Consider the following 19766-nt stretch of genomic DNA (forward strand, 5'->3'; position numbering starts at 1 on the left):
CTGAGGGCAACTCAGCTGTCCACACGTTCTCCATTCCATTTTATTCTGAGCTTCACTCTTCATCCCCCCTCCCTGACCCTTCTCCAACTCTTTCTCATGAACTTCTCCCCTGGCTTTCTAGGACGCGTTGTTTTTGTTATGCCCCAGATGAATGGCCAAAAGCCCGATCTTTGTCTAGCTGTCATCCTTTATCCATAAAACTTTGCCAAGCCATCTTAACCTTTCTTTCATTATAGCTCAAGAAAGTGGAATTGAACAGCATATTTCGTACAGCTTGCTGTTTAATGTACGCTCAGTCAAACGAAAACCTAAAGCTACCCTCAGACACTTCCTTTGGAAAACACTTAACAAATATTTCTTTGCTTTTCGAAGCGCTGACGTCTTCAGATCCACACTTGACCACTGTCATGACCATGCCCTCCAATATTCTAATCTTAGTTCCCAAACTCATCTTCCTATTCTTCCAAACTTATTTCAGTGCCAAACAACACTATGCGGCTTGACTATTCTACTTTTTACATCTTCACTGCGTCCACGAGCTTTACTAATTTTGCTACCTATGCAGATGAAGCTATCAATTTGATCGATTTTCTCTTTGCTAACATCATCTCTTCACCCTCATTTATTCGTAAAAAAAAGAAGAAATAAATCAATCAAAATTCTCAAAGTTGCAAATAGACACTGTTACAGGCTTTTTTTTATTATTTAGTTTAAATAGTGCTGGATCCTGTTCTTACTTGTACTAGAAAACGTTTGATGATTGATTGGCTTTTGGTTGAACGATATTGTCTTTTTGGCAATAACAAGGGTTCGTCAAAATTTATTCTATTTTATAGTTAATTCCATTGAAGATTGAGTTTAACAACTATTATATAAAACCCTGGCGCCTCTTTAACGATGGTTCTGAACCAACTTTAAAATTTGAAGGGCAGCTCTTTAAAGAAAAAGTTCCATCGAAAGTTAAAAATGTCTGAAACCCAGAGGAAATCGAGTCAGTTTAGTAGTTCGTGAACTTGCCAAACCATGTTTGTCAGTTTGGAATATTTGACTGAAGTATTTCCCAAAAAGAAACCTTTCAGATATATTCTGTTTTGGTTCCACCTAATGTGTAGCATCATATGAGGAACTCTCATTCGAAATTTTGAAGCCGTTTCTCGTCCGTTCAAGGTCAATGGGTATCAGTTAAAAAAAAAAAATCTATCCCAAACTAGATTTTTTTTTTAATGTGTAGTCGTCTCAGGATTTATTTGACACCCTGTATAGTACTTGAGCATCTGCAACACAAGGTTAAAGTCATTATATTTGGTAAGAGTGACAGTTTTTCTTTTGATTTAGTATACCCTAAAGTAAACCTAATATCAAAGTGCCAGAAAAACTGGAAGTCTTTTTCTGATAATTAGTTTAAATTTCTGTTCTGGTCCAGTGACTAATCTATATAACTTTAAGTGATAAGTCTAATCCCTTTGCCATATAGAGAACATGCAACGATATTCCGGTTTTGAATTAAATTCCTCTTTTGGGCAACGCCCTGGCTGACCCAAAGCTATTAATAATTAAGATAATATGAATAATTTATATTGTGTTCTTTTTAATATAGCGTTGCGATATCAGTTCAATCGGACTTGTTATTTGTGTATGAGGAGCATAACAAAATTTGTTTTTATTTTGGCACTGCTGACTCTTCAACGTCTTTGTCATCTTTTGCCTCCCTTTCTTTAGAGAGTTTTTCTTTGCACTATAATTTATTGTCAGAAAGTTGCTAGATTCTATTGTATCTCTCTAATTGAGAAAAAAAGATTTGGTGCAAGGATAGAAAAGGATTAAAACTGGACTATTTAAAATTACCTGCTAATGAAAGATACAGCTGTTCCATCCTCGGCTCCTTTTTTCTGTACATCTTATACCTGAACTGTCTGGATGAAGAGATACAAAAAATATAAAAAAAGATAAATATTACCAGCTGCATGGTCTAGACAAAGATATGCCCTTCCTGTAATTTTATTTTAAGTGGGGGGGGAGAGAATAAGCTCACATATTCGCATTATTTTTTCGATTTGTCTTTATATTGTCACCCTTACTGCTACTACTAACAACTCACCGCAGTACCAAGCCACCTGAGACCAGCACAGCTACGCACGCTCCTCTTCCTTCCCAATCTATTCAAAGCCTCCCTCTTTGCACCCTCCAAGGAAGTTCCCATTTCCCTTAAATTTTTAATTACGACATCCTCCCTACCAAACCGAGGACGATCTTTTTTCCCTTTAGCCCTAGATAATTGGCCGAAAAGGCAATATCCGTCAATATGTCGTTCCTCATCCGCAGAACATGCCCTAGCCATCTCAACCTTTCTCTCATTATAGCCCTAGAAAACGGGATTGAACAACACTTTTCGTACAGCCTACTGTTTGAAATATGGTCAGTCAGTCAGGTACCCAAAACAATCCGTTGGCAATTTCTCTGGAAAACGTCTAGCAAATCTTCCTCTGTTTTTCGGAGTGCCCATATTCTGAAGAATCAGAACCATATTTCGAAAGTTATGTTATTTTGCCCCCTAACTTTCTCTTTTGCATATATAATGTTTTTTTTTGTTTTTGTTTTTGTCTCATGATCATTCAGGGATCATTTAAAGAATGGTCCATATGATGAAATAATAGTCATAAATATCGTATGATAAAAATCCTAAAAAAAAAACAAGACACAATAAAAGCAAAACAAACTCAAAGAGCATATTTCGCAAACGTGGTTTGATTTAAGCCGAAGTTGGTACATAAGGGGCTATCTGAGATTGTTGGTTGAAAATCTGCGGCTACTACTTCAATAAAGACGCTGAAAATCAAATTAAGTTTAGTAAATTTCCATAAATAGCGTATAAATTACATTTTGCTAAAATTGTGCAAGGATTTTTCATTTCCTTGACTGGAGGGTCAAAACTGAGGCCCTTGACCATAACATCCTCTAATCCACACCCAACTTCACATGTTGCACCTTTTTCAACTCCTGATCTTTCAGGGAATATCATAGTTAACGCTATAACATTGGCATAGTAAAGAGCGATGTATTTCCTAAGTATTAGTCTTTAATTAATTCCCATTTTCTCGGCCTCATCGCATGGAACGAATGGTCATAGGAACAGGGTAGTTCCTCCTTCGATCGCAAATTAATAGTATTAGTTCTAGTATTAAGAGTCGAAACCAGAAAAACGAAAATATCCAAAAACGGGCCTTCTAGGAAAACAGGTTAATTGTAGCCTCATGGGAAAGGACCCTAAATTGATAACGCGTATAAAACAGGGTTTATACACACATTTTAGTGAAAAAAAGGGGAATATCTTACAGACGTAGAAATCAGAATAATACAAAAATTTTCAGTCTGTATGATTGTAAGGCTCAAAGGGAATCCCTACAAAATATATAATCTGCATGACTGAGAGCCTAAAATGAGGCTCTTAGACCCTTTCCCTCTCAACCCTCTTTTCTCTTTTCTCATTTTTTTAATGGAAAGGTGGGCACGGTTGTACCTTTTTGAAACCCGAGTAGGCCAAGTACAAGGATTTTCTAACTGTATTGTTGATGGTTCCAAGGTGACGCCTGACGACGGACGTCGTTACTTACTGTTGAAATCAGAGTAATACACGTATTATCAATCTGAATGATCTTAGGACCCAGCATAGAACCACTGGGTATGATCAGAGTCATCCAAGCATTTTCATTTTTGAATGATTGAATGGCTCCAAGTGAGGCCCTTAGGCCTTTACCTCCCTCTCTCTAGTTTGCCTTCACTAAAAATGATTTTCAAGGGTTTCCATGCCTTCTGATTACAAATACGGGGTTGATTTTGTTACTTAAACGTCCAAAGTTGACACATGTTATCAGCATAATTCACTAATGGTGCAAGTCCCTGCAACCCCTTCAGGCAAACCTTCACCTAAATTGAGAGCATTAACCGTTTCGCCCCGGAACTCGTCAAATGACGGATGGCTAATTTTTGCTCACCAGATGTTATCTACTGTGAAAAGTGGTAACCAAAACCATGCTCTTTGTATTCTTGAGACATCTACCGATCTATTGATGTATCACATGTTTTGTTTGGAACGTTGGAGTGGACGAAAATTTAATTAGAAAATAAGTGGGAAAAAGTCTGTTAGAGGTAGGTAGTTTCTAGTTAGAAATTCAAGTAGGCATGTCATTTATTTGTCTACTTTTGGAATATCATGAAAAACTAGATAGCCGCAACTAATCAATGAGAGTTCTATTTAGTGACTAGTGCCATCTATTGAGCTGTCAGGATTTTCACAAGTCATTGTATGTCAAATGACAAGACTGGGACTACAAGGGCTGAATGCCATCGTTCGTCAAATGACGGGAACGGGTCCGAGTGTTTCGTAGATGTCGTAATGTAGATTTGAACGTTCAAAGAAACATGATCTGTCGATCATTTCATACCTATTACTTTCATTTCAGATGGATGAAGAGAGAGGTCAAGGATCTTCTGACAGACCTGCAAGGACAACGCGAAACAGTCAACCATTGTACAAAAAGGTAGCTCAGAAGGAAGCTGTGGATTTATTTTTTTAGTCTTGATGAGAATTCAGATTTGTCCTAGCTTTCTTACTCTGATGGTTAGGATGAAGAATATTTCCCGAAACAGCAGCAGCTATCTCCTGAGAATGAAGACGAGTCTGCTGAACCAAGACTGCTAGAGACACTGAGTCTTCAACTTGAGGAAGAGCTTGAAAATGAGGATTAAGATGACGAACCTCTTTTTATTACCAGGAATAGATTGTAATTGGCGGCACAGCAGCCAAAGAACCCTTAAAATAGATAGAGGAAAACGATTACTTACAACTTCAGGGGTATTCCTTTCGAGGAAAGAGAAGAAAGGCTTACTTACGGGTTCGATGACCCTCAGACTGAGGGGCTTACTCCTGTCGAATACTTCTACAAGTATATTCCGCTTGAGTTTTTTGAGACTATAGCTGAAAAGACGGACTTGTACCATATGAAGGAACAAGGTAAAACTATAGCAGTCAAAGGCAAAGGTCTGGCCCGAGAGATACGCCAAAGGGTTGGTATCTCAATCCTTATGGGATCCCTGAATTTTCCAAAGATACGATTTTACTGGAACAAAAAGTACTTTCTTCCAAGAGTCGCAAGAACACTTCCAAGAGATCGATATCACAGATTACGGAACCACAATTATCACAATTACCACTTTTCGTCCGAAGAGGATAGGAACGAAAATGGTGCGTTATGGAAAGTCAAGCCTTTGTTATCCCTTGTTAAAGTGCGGTGCTTGGATCTTGAAAGGGAGGAAAACCTATGTGTAGACGAGCAGATGATCCCCTTCAAAGGCCAGACGAGGATGAAGCAATACATTAAGTCAAAGCCAAGACCGTGGGGGGTGAAAAACTTAATTCTCTGTGGCTCTTCCGGTATCATGTATGACTTTGAAGTTTATGAGAGAAAGGGGAGGAGCACAGAGGAACAGCTGGAGGTTTGGGAGGATCCATGGTTCTTAGTCTGCTGGAGAAAATTGACAAGCATGTCTATCACAAAGTGTATTTTGACAACTACTTTACAACGTCACCACTGCTTGAAAAGTTGACAGCAGATGGCTTCTTGGCAGCAGGAACTATCAGAAAGGATAGGATAGCCAAAGCAAAGCTTGCAGATGAGAAGGATCTTAGGAAGAAAGGACGATGGTCGTGGGACGAAGCTAGTGACATTGAAAAGGGACTCGTCCTTGTGCGTTGGTTTGACAACAGCACAGTAAGCATGGCATCGAACTACTGCGATGCAAAGGCAGGCGGATTCGTGAAAAGATAGAGTAACGAGAAGAAGGAGAAGGTTGATGTGAAAAGACTTGAAGTTATTGGTCACTACAACCGCAACATGGGAGGAGTAGACAAGCTGGATCATCTCGTCGCCTTGTATCAAATTGAAACAAAGACGAAAAAGGGGACCCTTAAGACCTTTTTTCACTTTATTGATGTCATCATCTGCAACAGCTGGCTTGAGTACCGTCGCTTTGAGCAACATGATCCCACATATAAACCAGTGTCACTTTTCGAGTTCCAGAACAAAATTGCAAAAAGTACTACTGAAATATGAATATAAGGAGCAGATCTTTAAACGAAGAGCTGATCGTCCTCACCAGCAACAAGATGCCGAGAATTCTCTGGCTCATTTGCCGTCCCGACCTACTGCTTCCCGACAACTTACCCGATCGAAAGCGTCCGGTATGACCGAGTAAATCACTTCCCTGTACATTTAGAAGTTCAGGAGGCCCAGTGCCGCTATGAAAAGTGCCCAAAAGGAAAAATAGGCGTTTCACAGATTCGTTGTGAGAAATGTGAGGTTGTGCTCTGTCTAAACCAAGACAGGAATTGCTTCAAGATGTACCATGTTCACTGGGTTTGAAACTTGACTTTGTGCATATGTTTTGTGCCTTTTTTGTATTTTTCGTATAAACGAAGTTGTCTTGCTGGTATACCCTTCTAGTCCCATTACTGTCATTTAACAGGGATCTATATTTCTAAGAAAATGTGCTCCGACGGTTTTCTAACACAGCCATAAGTTTTCTAAGGTTGAAATGAGCCCTATACTAGAAAATCTGAATTTTCTTATGCAGGAAAAAAATTCAGGGCTGAAAGGGTTAAACTTCATATATACGCATTGTGGAGCAAAAGAAGGAAATATCCGGGACGTATAACTTTTCACAAGAAAGAGAACTTCCTAGACACCCCTGTGTCGGGTGTCAAGGGCTTAAAATAAAATAAAAATTGAATATTAAAGCATTTCGCAGTTTTTTTCTTATAGATGCTTTTAGCCCTTGGGGTGACAGTTGTCATTTTGCCTTCCCCTCTCAGGCCCTTCGCACCAATGTTACATTTATTTTTCAAGTCTCACATGAATGCAAGCGTGTAATATTTAGCTTAAATTATCTAAGATCTATTTTCAGCTTGGTTTGAGATTGAAGATGCTCAGAATACAAAAGTCTATGTCAGTAACCTACCTTTGGACATGTCCGAGAAGGAGTTTATTGAATTTATGACAAAATGTGGACTTGTTGCAAAGGAGCTTAAAACCAACAAATGGAAAATCAAAATGTATAAGGACAAAGAAGACAATTTTAAAGGGGACGCCCTGTGTGACTACATCAAGGTATCTTTCAATTTTCAGTTTTCAATTTTCAATACATAATACAGCTGAAGATGTAAAATCAAGTTGGATAACTTATATTTTCCTCATTTATAATATATTCTTTTATGCAGAGCAATTTCTTATGAGCAATGACCTTAAAAGCGATTAAGTAAGAATTATACTGAGAACGAAATATATTGGAATAGTATTGCGTAAAAAAATCAATTCTCAATAAAAAGTAATTTACAACTTACACTGTCAAATCCTTTAAAACTATTGTTTTCTAGCGGCTTCTGTTTCATAGTTTACCATAATTATCAAGGTCGTATGTGGGGGATTCAAGGCGTGCAAGATTCAGTTTAAGATAATTGGTGTTTATATTGAAATTTAATATTTCTCCTACTAACAGTGTTCGCAATATTGGGTTTCTAAAATTTTGTTTAAATCTTCTAATTAAGATATTTATGAACTGTCCTCCCCCTCCTCACTTTTGGAACCAAATTAGTTTCCTTAAATCCTTGGTAATAATCTTACATTCCTTTCTGGATTTGAAATAGACATACTAAGAATGCATAAAATAATTCGTTAATTGTATATATAACAAAATACATAGACTGAAATGTATCTCAGAAAAATAATAAGTATTCTCTGTAGACAAATGTTCTCAGTAAAATATTTTGAATATACAGTCAACAATGTTAACATGTAAATAGCTTAATCTAATAGACGATTTTACCTGCTGTTTCATTTTATGATTTTACTCTTTTACTTTCATTAGTGTCTTTTACTTATTTGCATATAACCTAAACATCTATATATTTGTGTGTATGTAATATTGTTCAACCTATATAGCTGCAAGAGAATTTTATTTTTACCCATTACCTACTTTTCTTCAGGAATATTAAATTTTGGTGAGAAAACCTCTTTTTATTTTGCTATTTTTAACTGTTCCTTTTTCTTCAATTCCTTGTTTTTGTTTTATTCATTCCTATTCTTTCTTTAAACGTAACATGTCTTTATACGTATGATACGTATCATACGTAAAACGTATGATGTCTATTAACTTGGATTTTACCTTGCCATCTGTTATTATTTTATATAGATGGCAGGCTGTAGAATATTCTTTAGGCAGATTCTCTTTAAACTTGATGAATGAGCTCTGGATTTTCCTTTGAAACTTTTTTTTTTTGAAAAATTGTTAATGTATTTACAATTTTTTTTTAGACATATTTATAATTTTATTCAGTATTCAGTTTTGGTTTGCTGAGAAGTCACCGTTTCTGATCATGCTATAGCCTATATATATTTTTTTTCGTTTTCTTTAGAAAAGTTCGTATTCCAAATTTTGATTCTCTGGACTAGTTGAGTTTTCAACGAGGCTTAAATCTTTAAGTATTAATAACTTACTGATAGAAAAAAGATTGGAGTACATCAAAGAACATTGCATCATAGTATTAGTCGACAATATAACATACATAACCGTTGAGTAATAACCCCGACAAAAGTCAGACAAACATATCTAAAAAATAATGAGTTGCATGTGAAGATTTGAGCATTATAGAGGATTTAAAAAATTAAGCTAAAATGTTAAAAAATTAAATTAAAAAAAGAAACAATGTAGAAAGTTTCAACAAATATGTCAATATACGTTTTGATATTTAAAATTGAGATTCGGAAGGAATAAGGCTCGTAACGACAGGAATAACAGGGAAGATTCTATTTTATATTTTTTTTCAAATTGTTCGACTTCACAAAAGCAAATTTAAACATGCAAAAAAAGCCTTCACGTGCTAGCTACTTCTAATCTACAATGGGTGTAAAAGTCATTATGCGAAGCTCCACTTTGCTATTACAGTGGCTTAGAGAAAAAATTCCCTTTTTGTAGAAAAATCGAAACAAATTTAAAATTCACTATTTTGGTATGTTCTCTTTTTTTATCTACGTTTTTAGTCTATTTTTACAAACTTTATTTCTTTCAAGTTATCTGGAATGGGCCAAGTCAAAAAAAGTAACTTACGAAAGTATGCTTCAGTTGTTTCGTTACTAAAGTAGAATTGATTTGTTTATATAATGATTCTTAAGATACCGCAACTAATTTTAATGTCAACTTCAAGTATAAAATCAGCTTTAAGAAGCATAATTCCTACGATAAAAGCTGAGAATAATAAACCAAAACAAAAGCAATTGGATGTGGCTCACTGTTGCTAGGAAAAGACGTCAGCTGCTTGTAAAGCCCTGCAGCAACTGCTTAAAAATCTTGATCAATCTACGAAATAGATTTTGTTTCTTGAATGCACTAACAAATACGAGCTTTAACTTTGCATACTTGAAAACTGTATCCCCATTTTAGGTAAAACGTATTTCGTATAAGTTTTTGTAATGGTTTAATACCTCGTAAATATTCCTTGTTAAGATTAAGTCTTAGCTAATGTTCCTAAATGACCTTTTAATATTAACAATGATTTTTAAGAATTACATCGTTGCCCCCCCCCCCCCCCCCCCCACATGGCAAAGCAAATTATACTTCATATTTGATCATATATCTCTAACAACTTCCATCATTATAAAGTTTCAAATAGCTTTTCGGCAATTTTGAACTCACTGTTACGTAAGCAGTTCAAACTGCAACACTGTTATACAAATAGTTCAAAATTAAGTTGGGAGCCACAGAATTGCACTGAGCCAGTCAACAAGCTCTCTCTTAAAATATTGAAATCAATGGAACTTCAATGTTTAGTTTTCTGCCGAATGTAGCTAGTCACTTCCATCCAGTAAGGCTTTTTTACCTTTTAAAATTTCGGAATTTTTTAGCGTTCCTTTTTTGCTTATTTTTAAACTTTATACTACATCACAAAGAAGGAAAAGAAAAAAACTATTGTTGTTTTTTGAACACTTCTACAGGACTTTCAGCAATCCTTTAATTGTTCAGATTTACGATATTGCTGAACGTAAGTCAAAGAGGAAGCTCTAAGTAGTGAGAGATGGAGAAATAATCGCCCAGATCAGTCATAAAAAGTATATTAGCGCTGTAACGAGTTTGTAGTTGCAATTGTTGTTGTTGCAACATTTCTTAATGGATTATGTCTTTTTGCGGATCCAACTTTTGTCAATGACGTTTCACATATGTAATGGAGACGCTTAACACATAGTTTGTGGTTCCAGTTGTATTCTTGCAGTGGATCCATGAAAATGCAGTGCCAGTTCATAGCATTTGCTGGTACGAGCTGACCAAAATTCAGGTAGGAGACTGGTGCTCCTTGAGCACCCCAAACCCATTGTTGACGAGACCAGTCAAAGAGACCACCAATCCATCGTTCAAGGCGGGCTAAACAAGAAAAGTGTTAATCGTAAATGATCGTATTACTGCGCATAATGATATTACTGCTAGTATTAATTTAGAAAATAAAGGAAAGACAATTCAAATCAAACAATTCGTGGTACCGAACTGTAAGTAAGGAGCGACCCGGCTCAATAGTAACCGAAACTCTAAAAAATGAAATTTTTATACCAATAGATATATGAAAAGAATCGGCTTATGATGCTGATCTTGAATATACAAGTTTCGTTGAGTTTAGTCTTAACGATTAAACACTACGAGCCTGAGAAAATTTGCCTGATTTTCGAAAAAAGGGGGAAACATCCCCTAAAAGTATTAGATTTTTTCTCATGTTTAATTGTATCGACCCACTGGTCCTAGAATATCGTGAGAGGGCTCTTTCGAACGGAAATTAAAAGCTCTAGTGCCCTTTTTAAGTGACCAAAAATATTGGAGGGTAACCTGGCCCCCTCCCCCGCCCTATTTTTCCCAAAGTCGTCCGATCAAAATTTTGAGATAACCATTTTGCTCATCATAGTTGAAAGGTCCAATAACTATGCCTTTGGATATAATATGACCCCCCACATCCCCAGGGGAAAGGTCTTAAGCCATACAATTTGCCCATTTTTTACACGTAGTTTGTTATTGTGAAGTATGTATACATTTTCGGGTGGGGGGGGGGGAGAATTTTTGCTGGTGGTTTTTCCACAGGGAAATTTTCTATGGGGAGTGAAGTTTCCACGGGTAAAGTTGTCAGGGGAAATTATACGCTGGGGGAATTTGCCAGAATTTATATACAAAATTCTTTTTTAAATGTCTTGCTTTCTCTTTTCCGTCTCAATTTCACCCTTGGAGCTGTTAAGGGTAATTATCCGGGGTAAATTTTCACCGGGACTGAATTGTCTAGAGGATAAATCCGTGGGGAGGGGATTTCTCCGTGGAGGTGGGGCCAGATTTCCTGGCATTCGGCCTATTTAAAAATGATCAGAAAATAAATAAAAAAACATGTTTTTTCAACTGAAAGTAAGGAGCAACATTAAAACTTAAAACGAACAGAATTATTACGTGCATGAAGGGGATTGCCCCCTCCTCAACACCTCGCTCTTTACGCTAAAGTTTGAATTTTGTCCCAATTCTTTAAGAACGACTCCTGAAACACAAGGGTCGTTTAATTGGAACAATAGGAAGCTTTTCTAAAAGTATTAAAAAACTTTAGCGTAAAAAGCGAGGTGTTGCGGAGGGGGCAATGTCCTTCATACACTTAATTAGTTTCTGTTCGTTTTAAGTTTCAATGTTGCTCCTTACTTTCATTTAAAAAAAACTTGTTTGTTTTTTTAAGTTTAATCATAGAAAAGATCTACCAACAAAATAATCTACCAATAAATAAAAAAAAAACTATTGTAAAATCAGTGACGGTTTAAAAGGGCAGAAATGGCAACTTAAATTTTCACTTTAATGACGAATTAGGATTTTATAGTACTTCTAAATCTTGTGTTTTCTGTTAGTTATCAGTTTTTTATCCTTCCAGCATAATTTTTCTGATCTTAAGTTTAACAATGCTTGTTCCGTCGTTTTATTTTCTTTCAATAACAATGTATATCTGATCAATTTTATCTATTTGTCTTCTTCTTCTTCTATACCGTCACTGCTCCTCTTGTAAAACTAAATTTACAAAGTTAAATATTTTCAAAGAAAATTAAATTTCTGATGGATAAAACGTTTCGATATTGTCCCATCGCTATAGATGACCCAAATTTTACGTACCTTAGTTTTCTTTTGGGAGCTTCACTTCTTTTGTTATCCCTTTTCAAAATCACTTTGAAACACGTCGTCTTTTTTTTCTTTTGGGTCTTGTAAATGTACCATCCCTCATTCCCTCTGCTTTTCTCCCAACCTCACCCTCTCTCTTCCTCATCTCTCTGCCTCTTTCTCACTGCACATTATTGCTGCTTCTCTTTTTTGTTGTCACATTTAAATATGGCACCTAATTTACTACATCTTTAATTACTCAACTACAACCCTAATTACCTAAGTATCTATAATAGCACCGACATTGCTCAACAAAAAGTGCACATGCGTGCGGTGGGGCGATGAACCGTTCCCCCTCCCCACTAATATTGATTTCAAGAACACAGCTGCAAAATCTGAAATTTTCGTGAATAATTTTGGGTCTGTCTTTGATCCCTCCCCCTCCTCCTTGATTAACACTGTGATATCCTTTCCGCTTGAAATACCTTTTCTAGGAATATTTTATTTTCCCTTTTTTAATTTCCAGCACCACACCCGTAAAAACTCTGAAAAGAAAGCAATTATTTATCTGAATTGACAAATCCCTACCGAGCCAGTAGCGCCCCATATTTTCACCTTTGGCAAAAAAAAGAAGTAAGTAGAGCAAAGATTTAAAAGGTAAGCATGAGGAAATGAAGATTTGTGAGAAAACACATAAAAGAAGAGTAACAATAAATGGAATTAAAATGAATTACTGCCTGAGAGACAATCATTTCACAGCTTATCAGCTTTTCCAACAATAGGTTGAGACGAACTCCACTCTACGACCCATCCAAAGAAATTTATTGCCCGTCAGGAATATTATGAAAAATGGATTTCTGGTTAATAGTGCAAGGCATCCCTAAAGTCGCCCCACTCAACTGAAAATTTAATTATATTAGTAATTGGACGAGGTATGTTTGAATACTTAAATATCCCAAGGTGTAAAGTGGGCTGAGTTGAAAAATTAGCCGTTGTCTTTAAATATACAAATACTTCGCCGGTAAGGAAATTTGCCACAGTAACGTTCCCTAGTATGCACAGCAATAGATTTTGCGCCATTTTTCTTCTTAAATTAGAAAGATTTAAGAGAAGCTTTTCACTACAGCTATAAAAAATTAAAAACAATCCCGAAACCTAAGATGCGTAATTGTGAAGGGGGAGAATATGTTGGATAAAGCTATTGAAATGAATGACTGGCATTTTTGGCAACTTAAGGATGTTCGCAAAAATATGAATTTGAAGTAATAAAACCAACGTACTGTCATTTTGTTACATTAAAAGTTAAATATTGATTTGTTTGTTTTAGACCCTTGTTGAAGGGACTCTGGAATATTCTGCAGCTGAAGTCAAAGAATTGGCTTTTTATAATCAAGAGGTCCATTGATTTTTTTCTAAAAAAAAAGCAAAGTTTATCTTTACCGAATTCAGCCCTGTTCAAGTAGTTCCTCATCGTTCGGTCTTTCCACTTTGTGTCAAGACTAAGCAAAGTGGAATTCCTCTCTTTGCACGAAAAATGGGCGTCTTGCCAGGTGCTAATGTGGCTGCTCAGGTAATAACAACCGTTGCCTAGTCGGACGAACTCTGGTGGACATATGTATCGACGTTGTGTGCCAGGTTTGATTGGTCTAACAACACCTAATTCAAAGTCAAATTATATTAGAAATTATAAATTGGTCGCAATATTTACTGTTTTTATTTTCAGATAGACTATAATATTTGAAATACAACTAATACTACTACTACGTTTACAGTATAGTAACCAGTATTACAATGCATTGTCGTTTATTCTGGGAAACATTCATTATATATGCTAACTCAAAATATTTTCAATGGAAAAAAATAACAATGATGTCAGATTTTTACTGGTAAACTTTTATTTGTATGTTTTAAATCGATCACAGCCAGTGCCAATGAGCCTAAAGATTCTCCCAGACTCCATATTTTGCAGCTTTGTCCTACAGTGGACTATAACAATAGTCTCTTTTGCAAATCTGATTAAACTTTATATCCATCTACTTGTTAATTTTTTATGCAATTGTTTTGTTCTTAAAGAAATCCTACTTAAGTATGTCGAACTTCCTGAACTTCTTTATGCCTGTCACACAGGTCATCATCTTTCCTAGTTTAAACTATTCAATTGAAGGTTTAAATTCAATTTGGTAGGTGTGGCTGTCGACAAGCCCGACTGTTGCCTGTAACCTTATTGAACACCACCTGATTTTTTTTTTTTTCAGCAACCAACAGTTACTTGTCATTAAGGTGAACCGGTATTTACCGAGTTGGGCAAGATCAATTCCTTACTATGTTTTACTGACAACATTGTAATTCCCTTGCAAACAAGTGCTATCTTCCTATCTTTTCATAGACATTGGAATAAATCATAAGCCACTGGGGCTTGACTTTTGGTCTGTCCCCTCCTTTCTCGTGAAACTTATTCTCAAGGGCTATTTGCGCTACTCATTGACTGTATAAACAATTACAACACTAAATTATGGCACATGTAACGCTTTGGATAAGTTTACTAATGTTTGTACGGATGCATCTTTTTCCCGTGAAACTTATTCTTAAGGACTATTTACGCTGCTCAATGCTATTGACTGTATAAGTAATTTCAACGCTTTGTAATTTCAACTAATTATCGCACAAGCAACCCTTTGGACAGGTTTACTAATGTTTGTTCGTATGCATCTTTTTCTCGTGAAACTTATTCTTAAGGACTATTTGCGCTGCTCAATGCTATTGACTGTATAAGTAATTTCAACGCTAAATTATCGCACAAGTAACCCTTTGGACAAATTTACTAATGTTTCTTTTGATGCATCTTTTTCTCGTGAAACTTATTCTTAAGGACTATTTGCGCTGCTCAATGCTACTGACTGTATAATCAATTCGAACATTAAATTATGGCACAAGTAACGCTTTGGACAAGTTTACTATTGCTTGTTCGGGTGCATCTTTGCTTTTTCTGTTCAGATTATTTTTTTATGACGAATATTTCAGTATAGTTTCTCATTTGATGATTTCTTGTTTTTGGATTTAACTAACAAATATGCTTACAATAGTGGACAATGTTATTTTTCTTGCTTGTTTGTTCCTTTTTTAGTGGTGCGATTTCTAGATTATTAAAAGTGCTTTAAGTGAGTTTTCTTCCTACCGTTGCCTAAAGAAAGAAATAATCCAATCAGCAAGAATATACAGCTCTTCATTAGGGATAATACGGAATGGCTGGATATTGAAATGAAACTGTTCCTATTTCCTGGGCGTTTGCCCTGACCATTAGCCGGAGAGATGCCAAGTTGAAATGTAAACATACCGCGTGTCAGTTTTTTTTCTGTTCTGTCTTCATTACTTACGAGAAAAGGTTCGACGGTATGGCACTTCTGTCAAAGCTTATGTTTACTTTTTGACAATATGAAATGCTGAGCTGCCAATTTTCTACTTGAAGGAAATATTTATGAGGGAGCTGAATTACTTGGTACTGGTATAGTATATATTGGGAAAGCCTGTGTTGAGAAATCTGTTTTAGATGAAGAAACTTTACGCCTATGTAATAAAGGAAAGGCTTCCGTTCATTCATACTAGATACAATATATAAAACAGTGAATAACGGAATAAACATACTAGAACATACTGGAATACGCGATCCCGAATACGTACGTGAAACATGCTTGAATAAAAAGAAAAAAAAAGTGCAAACTTGAGAAATCTAAAGAGTTAAATACTAATTTCAGCCAAAGATTTGATGCATAGTATTAGTTCTTGAATCTTCCTAAGAATTAAAAGCTAAAAACTTCTGTGGGTATTAGTTCGAAATCTAGTTTAGAATTTTGCGAACTCATTCTTTTTATTCTCGCCCCTAGACTTTTAATAATGGGGTAATGTCTGTGAGGAGGTTACCTTTTGTCGGGATTCGGTTTTGCTGTCACTTCTGACGTCACTTTTTGGGTGGGGGAGGGGCGACGCTTTGTTGTTCTGTCTTGGAAAAGGCTGAACCTGGTGTACCTCTTAGCCTAATAAACGTTCTCTATTAGGATTTCTTGATTATACACCTTCTTAGTTAACCATAATTGTAGACCTTTCATTGGCTGTCCTTCATTTTACCGCCTGTGTCAGTGTCGGGATTCCGCAGGATAGAGGCAAAGTAGATTATTCGTCGTAGGGCCCTCAACTAGCTGGCGTATTACCAGTAACACTCATGTAGTTATGTAATTGTACCACGTATTATTATCCCATATTTAAAAATTGGTGTCACACTCACAGCTTGTATTATTTTTAAAATGTTTTTTATTGACACAACCATTTAAAGGGGTTATTCGATTCCTTAAAGCAGTGGTTCTCAAACTTATTTAGACACTATACCCCTTTTTACCCACAAAACATTTTAGGTACCCATTCTCAGTTACTGGTACTCAGGAGCGCCCCGAGGGGTGCAACTTTTTTGGCATTCGGTAAAATTTTGCAAAATCGGCCAAAATGTAGCAAAATTCTTGATTTCTGCAGAAAATTAGGCATAAATCAGGTCGCGATTCAGTAAAATTAACGAAGATCGCCCCCCAATAAAATGAGCCTCAGGACGCCCCTGCCGGTACTAAGTAAACTATAGCTAAAATACAAATAAAATTGCCAGTACTAGAGTTAAAGGGTTGTTTATTTTCGGGGGGCCGGTCGCGTGCCCCCTAAAAATTTTTGCGTATCCCAAGGGGTACGCGTGCCACAGTTTGAGAACCGCTGCCTTAAAGGACCACCCTATCTCGTCCATTATAAACTTTTCTAGTTTGTGTGGCCAAGCTATTTAGAATTGATTGGATGGTCTTGCCATAACTCGTAGAGGTTCAATAAGAGATCCGAATAAACGACAGAAAATTAAAAGCCGACACCTACTCTCCTGGAAATCAGAAAAATACATTTAGCTTCTCTTGTTTTGTGCCAGAGATGAAGATATTCAGATTGATTGAAACTGATATAATTAGAAAGTGTTTTGGGAGCTCTCTGTTATGGTACCCGCCTTTATTGGAAACATTGCCGACACACGATGAATATTATTTATGATGTATATACGTTGAATAGACACATCTTTGATTTAAAAATTAGTAAGAGAGTATACATTGTTTCATTTTTTTATTTTAAAGTAGCCCCTCGTTAGCTTTTTGAACTGATAATACATTTAAGATCCCCTATCGATTTTTATCAAAATTTTTTTGGGATTTCCCTGTAGTGCTGGGGAAATTCGCTAATGGGCCCTGTCTCTTTGAAACGGTCAGCCGATGCTGAGACTCGATATGATTTTTAAGACCTCGAATTCCTTTAAAACGGTGATAAAACTGTCTGAAATTTACTGGACAAGTTTCCTCAAGAATGTTCCTTTTTATCTGATGAGACCTTGCTGAATTAAATATCCTTATTATATAACAAATTGGCCAGTTTAGCCTAGCTGAAGAAATCGCAGTACCAGTTTTAGTAGTAATTTGTTTTTATTGGAAGCAATATCTGGCCTTGTTTTAAATCTTATCTTCTGGCAGAAGAAGTAACTTAAAACTCATGTTTTTACAACTTTGCTCTTGTTTGCCATAAGGAAATGTTTCACTTGGTTTTGCTAGGGATGTTCCTAAAAAATACTATGGATGTATCCTGCAAAGTGGCAAGGCCTTAACTTGTATTACGAGACTTTAATGTATCTGGCTTCTATGTTGTTTAAGTAAATAAGTCACAGGATGATCATAGTTGTCTTAAATATTTTAAATCTAAATTCGAATAATATTTATAGTCTGGTCTCTACAGTAATATTTGTAGTTCCGATCACTGTCGTGGTAAAAAGAAAATTAAGATATGGTAGTGTCTAAGACTATAGAACCCGTATTACACTTTCGTAAATGTACAAGAGCACAGATCTTGACAAAGCGAAGCTTATAATCATAGGCAGTGAGCTAGCGCTACCTAAGTAAAGAACGATGTGGACACAATGTGTGTGTGTGTTTTTTTTTTTTTCTTTTTTTTTCTCCCGGGCACTTCGTATCGAAGGAGTTGTCGTAGAAACTTAGAAAAGGGCTTATTCGATTGGAAATTGGAGTGGCTAGTGCCCTTTTTAATAGTCGAAAGTGATTGGAGGGCAACTAGCCCACCCCCCCCCGCCCATCATTCCCCCAAACACATCCAATCAAAAGTTTGAGATAGCCATTTTGTTCAGCGTAGTTGATTTCCAGGTAGAAAATATCTTTTTGGGGTGGACACTCCCCCACAGCCCTCGGGGCAAGGGTTTTAAGTTATGCCCTGAGGGCATATAAGAACAATGTTTGTACCCTTTATTATTTTTTTACTTTAGAGCAGGGCACTTCACGTGGAAGGGGCCTTCGTAGAGACTTCAAAAAGGGCTCATTCGATTGGAAATGAAGAGTTCTAGGGCCACTTTTAATAGTCGTAAGTGATTGGAGGGCAACTAGCCCCCCCCCCACGCCCATCATTCTCCCAAACACATCCAATCAAAATTTCGAGATAGTGATTTTGTTCAGCGTAGTTGATTTTCAGATAGAAAATGTGTTTCTAAGGAAGACACTCCCCCACAACAATCAGGGCAAGGGTTTTAATTTATGCCCTGGGGGCATATAATGTTTTTATAGGTGTTGTCGTAGAAACTTCAAAATAGGCTGATTCAATTGGAAATTTGAAGGGCTAGTACCCTTTTTAATAGTCGAAAGCGATTGGAAGGCAACTAGCCCCCCCCCCCACGCCCATCATTCCCCTAAACACATCCAATCAAAATTTTGAGACAGCCATTTTGTTCAGCGTAGTTGATTTCCAGATAGAAAATATCTTTTTGAGGAGGACACTCCCCCACAACCCTCGGGGCAAGGGTTTTAAGTTATGCCCTGAGGGCATATAAGAACGATGTTGGCGCAGTGCACTAGGTATTATTTTTTTCCTTTAGAGAAAGGTACTTCATATGGAAGGGGTCGTCGTAGAAACTTCAAAAGGGGCTCATTCAATTGGAAACTGAGAGTTCTAGTGCCCTCTTTAATAGTCGAAAGTGATTGGAGGGCAACTAGCCTTCCCCCCCCACGCCTATCATTCCCCTAAACACATCCAATCAAAATTTAGAGATAGCTATTTTGTTCAGCGTAGTTGATTTCCAGATAGCAAATGTGTTATTTAGAAGGACACTCCCCCACAACCCTCAGGGCAAGTTATGCCCTGGGGGCATATAAGGTTTTTATAGGAGGCGTTGTCGTAGAAACTTCAAAACAGGCTCATTCGATTGCAAATTCGAATGGCTAGTACACTTTTTAATAATCAAAAGTGATTGGAGGGCAACTAGCCCCCCCTCCCCATGCCCATTATTCCCCCAAACACATCCAATCAAAATTTTGAGATAGCCATTTTGTTCAGCGTAGTTGATTTTCAGATAGAAAATATGTTTTTGAGGAGGATATTCCCCCACAACCCACAGGGCAAGGGTTTTAAGTTATGCCCTGGGGGTATATAAGGTTTTTATAGAAGACGTTGTCGTAGAAACTTCAAAAAAGGCTCATTCAATTGGATATTCA

At 36.6% G+C, this 19766-nt stretch overlaps 2 protein-coding genes across 4 annotated transcripts in view; one reads left to right on the forward strand and one right to left on the reverse strand.

Annotated features, from left to right (window-relative positions):
• barc (RRM1_TatSF1_like and RRM2_TatSF1_like domain-containing protein barc) overlaps positions 1-19766 on the forward strand; it is a 178427-nt gene that overhangs the window by 133750 nt on the left and 24911 nt on the right. For all 3 annotated transcript variants that reach the window (XM_089102330.1, XM_089102321.1, XM_089102326.1), the window contains one exon: positions 6961-7163. In XM_089102330.1, the coding sequence (XP_088958456.1) occupies positions 6961-7163 (203 nt within the window). The remainder of the gene's footprint in view (positions 1-6960; positions 7164-19766) is intronic.
• On the reverse strand, positions 7305-15460 carry LOC148955455 (perlucin-like). Its single transcript, XM_089102354.1, has 3 exons — positions 15383-15460; positions 13648-13863; positions 7305-10467 (listed from the first exon to the last, which is right to left on the reverse strand). Exons 1-3 carry the CDS (start codon positions 15432-15434, stop codon positions 10163-10165), a joined length of 573 nt encoding a protein of 190 aa, XP_088958480.1. The 5' UTR covers positions 15435-15460; the 3' UTR covers positions 7305-10162.

Source organism: Artemia sp. Qi Xiang Cuo, chromosome 2 (assembly GCF_049724085.1).
Source record: "Artemia sp. Qi Xiang Cuo chromosome 2, ASM4972408v1, whole genome shotgun sequence".
NCBI classification, from domain to species: Eukaryota; Metazoa; Arthropoda; class Branchiopoda; order Anostraca; family Artemiidae; genus Artemia; species Artemia sp. Qi Xiang Cuo.

Excerpts from the sequence above, each read along its gene's own strand:
- LOC148955455 (XM_089102354.1), bottom strand. The coding sequence starts at position 15,434 with ATGAAGAGCTGTATATTCTTGCTGATTGGATTATTTCTTTCTTTAGGC. Across the intron at positions 13,864-15,382 it reads ATTTCTTTCTTTAGGCAACG|GTGTTGTTAGACCAATCAAA; the intron begins GTAGGAAGAAAA and ends ACTTTGAATTAG. Across the intron at positions 10,468-13,647 it reads CTTGAACAGGGCTGAATTCG|CCCGCCTTGAACGATGGATT; the intron begins GTAAAGATAAAC and ends TTTCTTGTTTAG.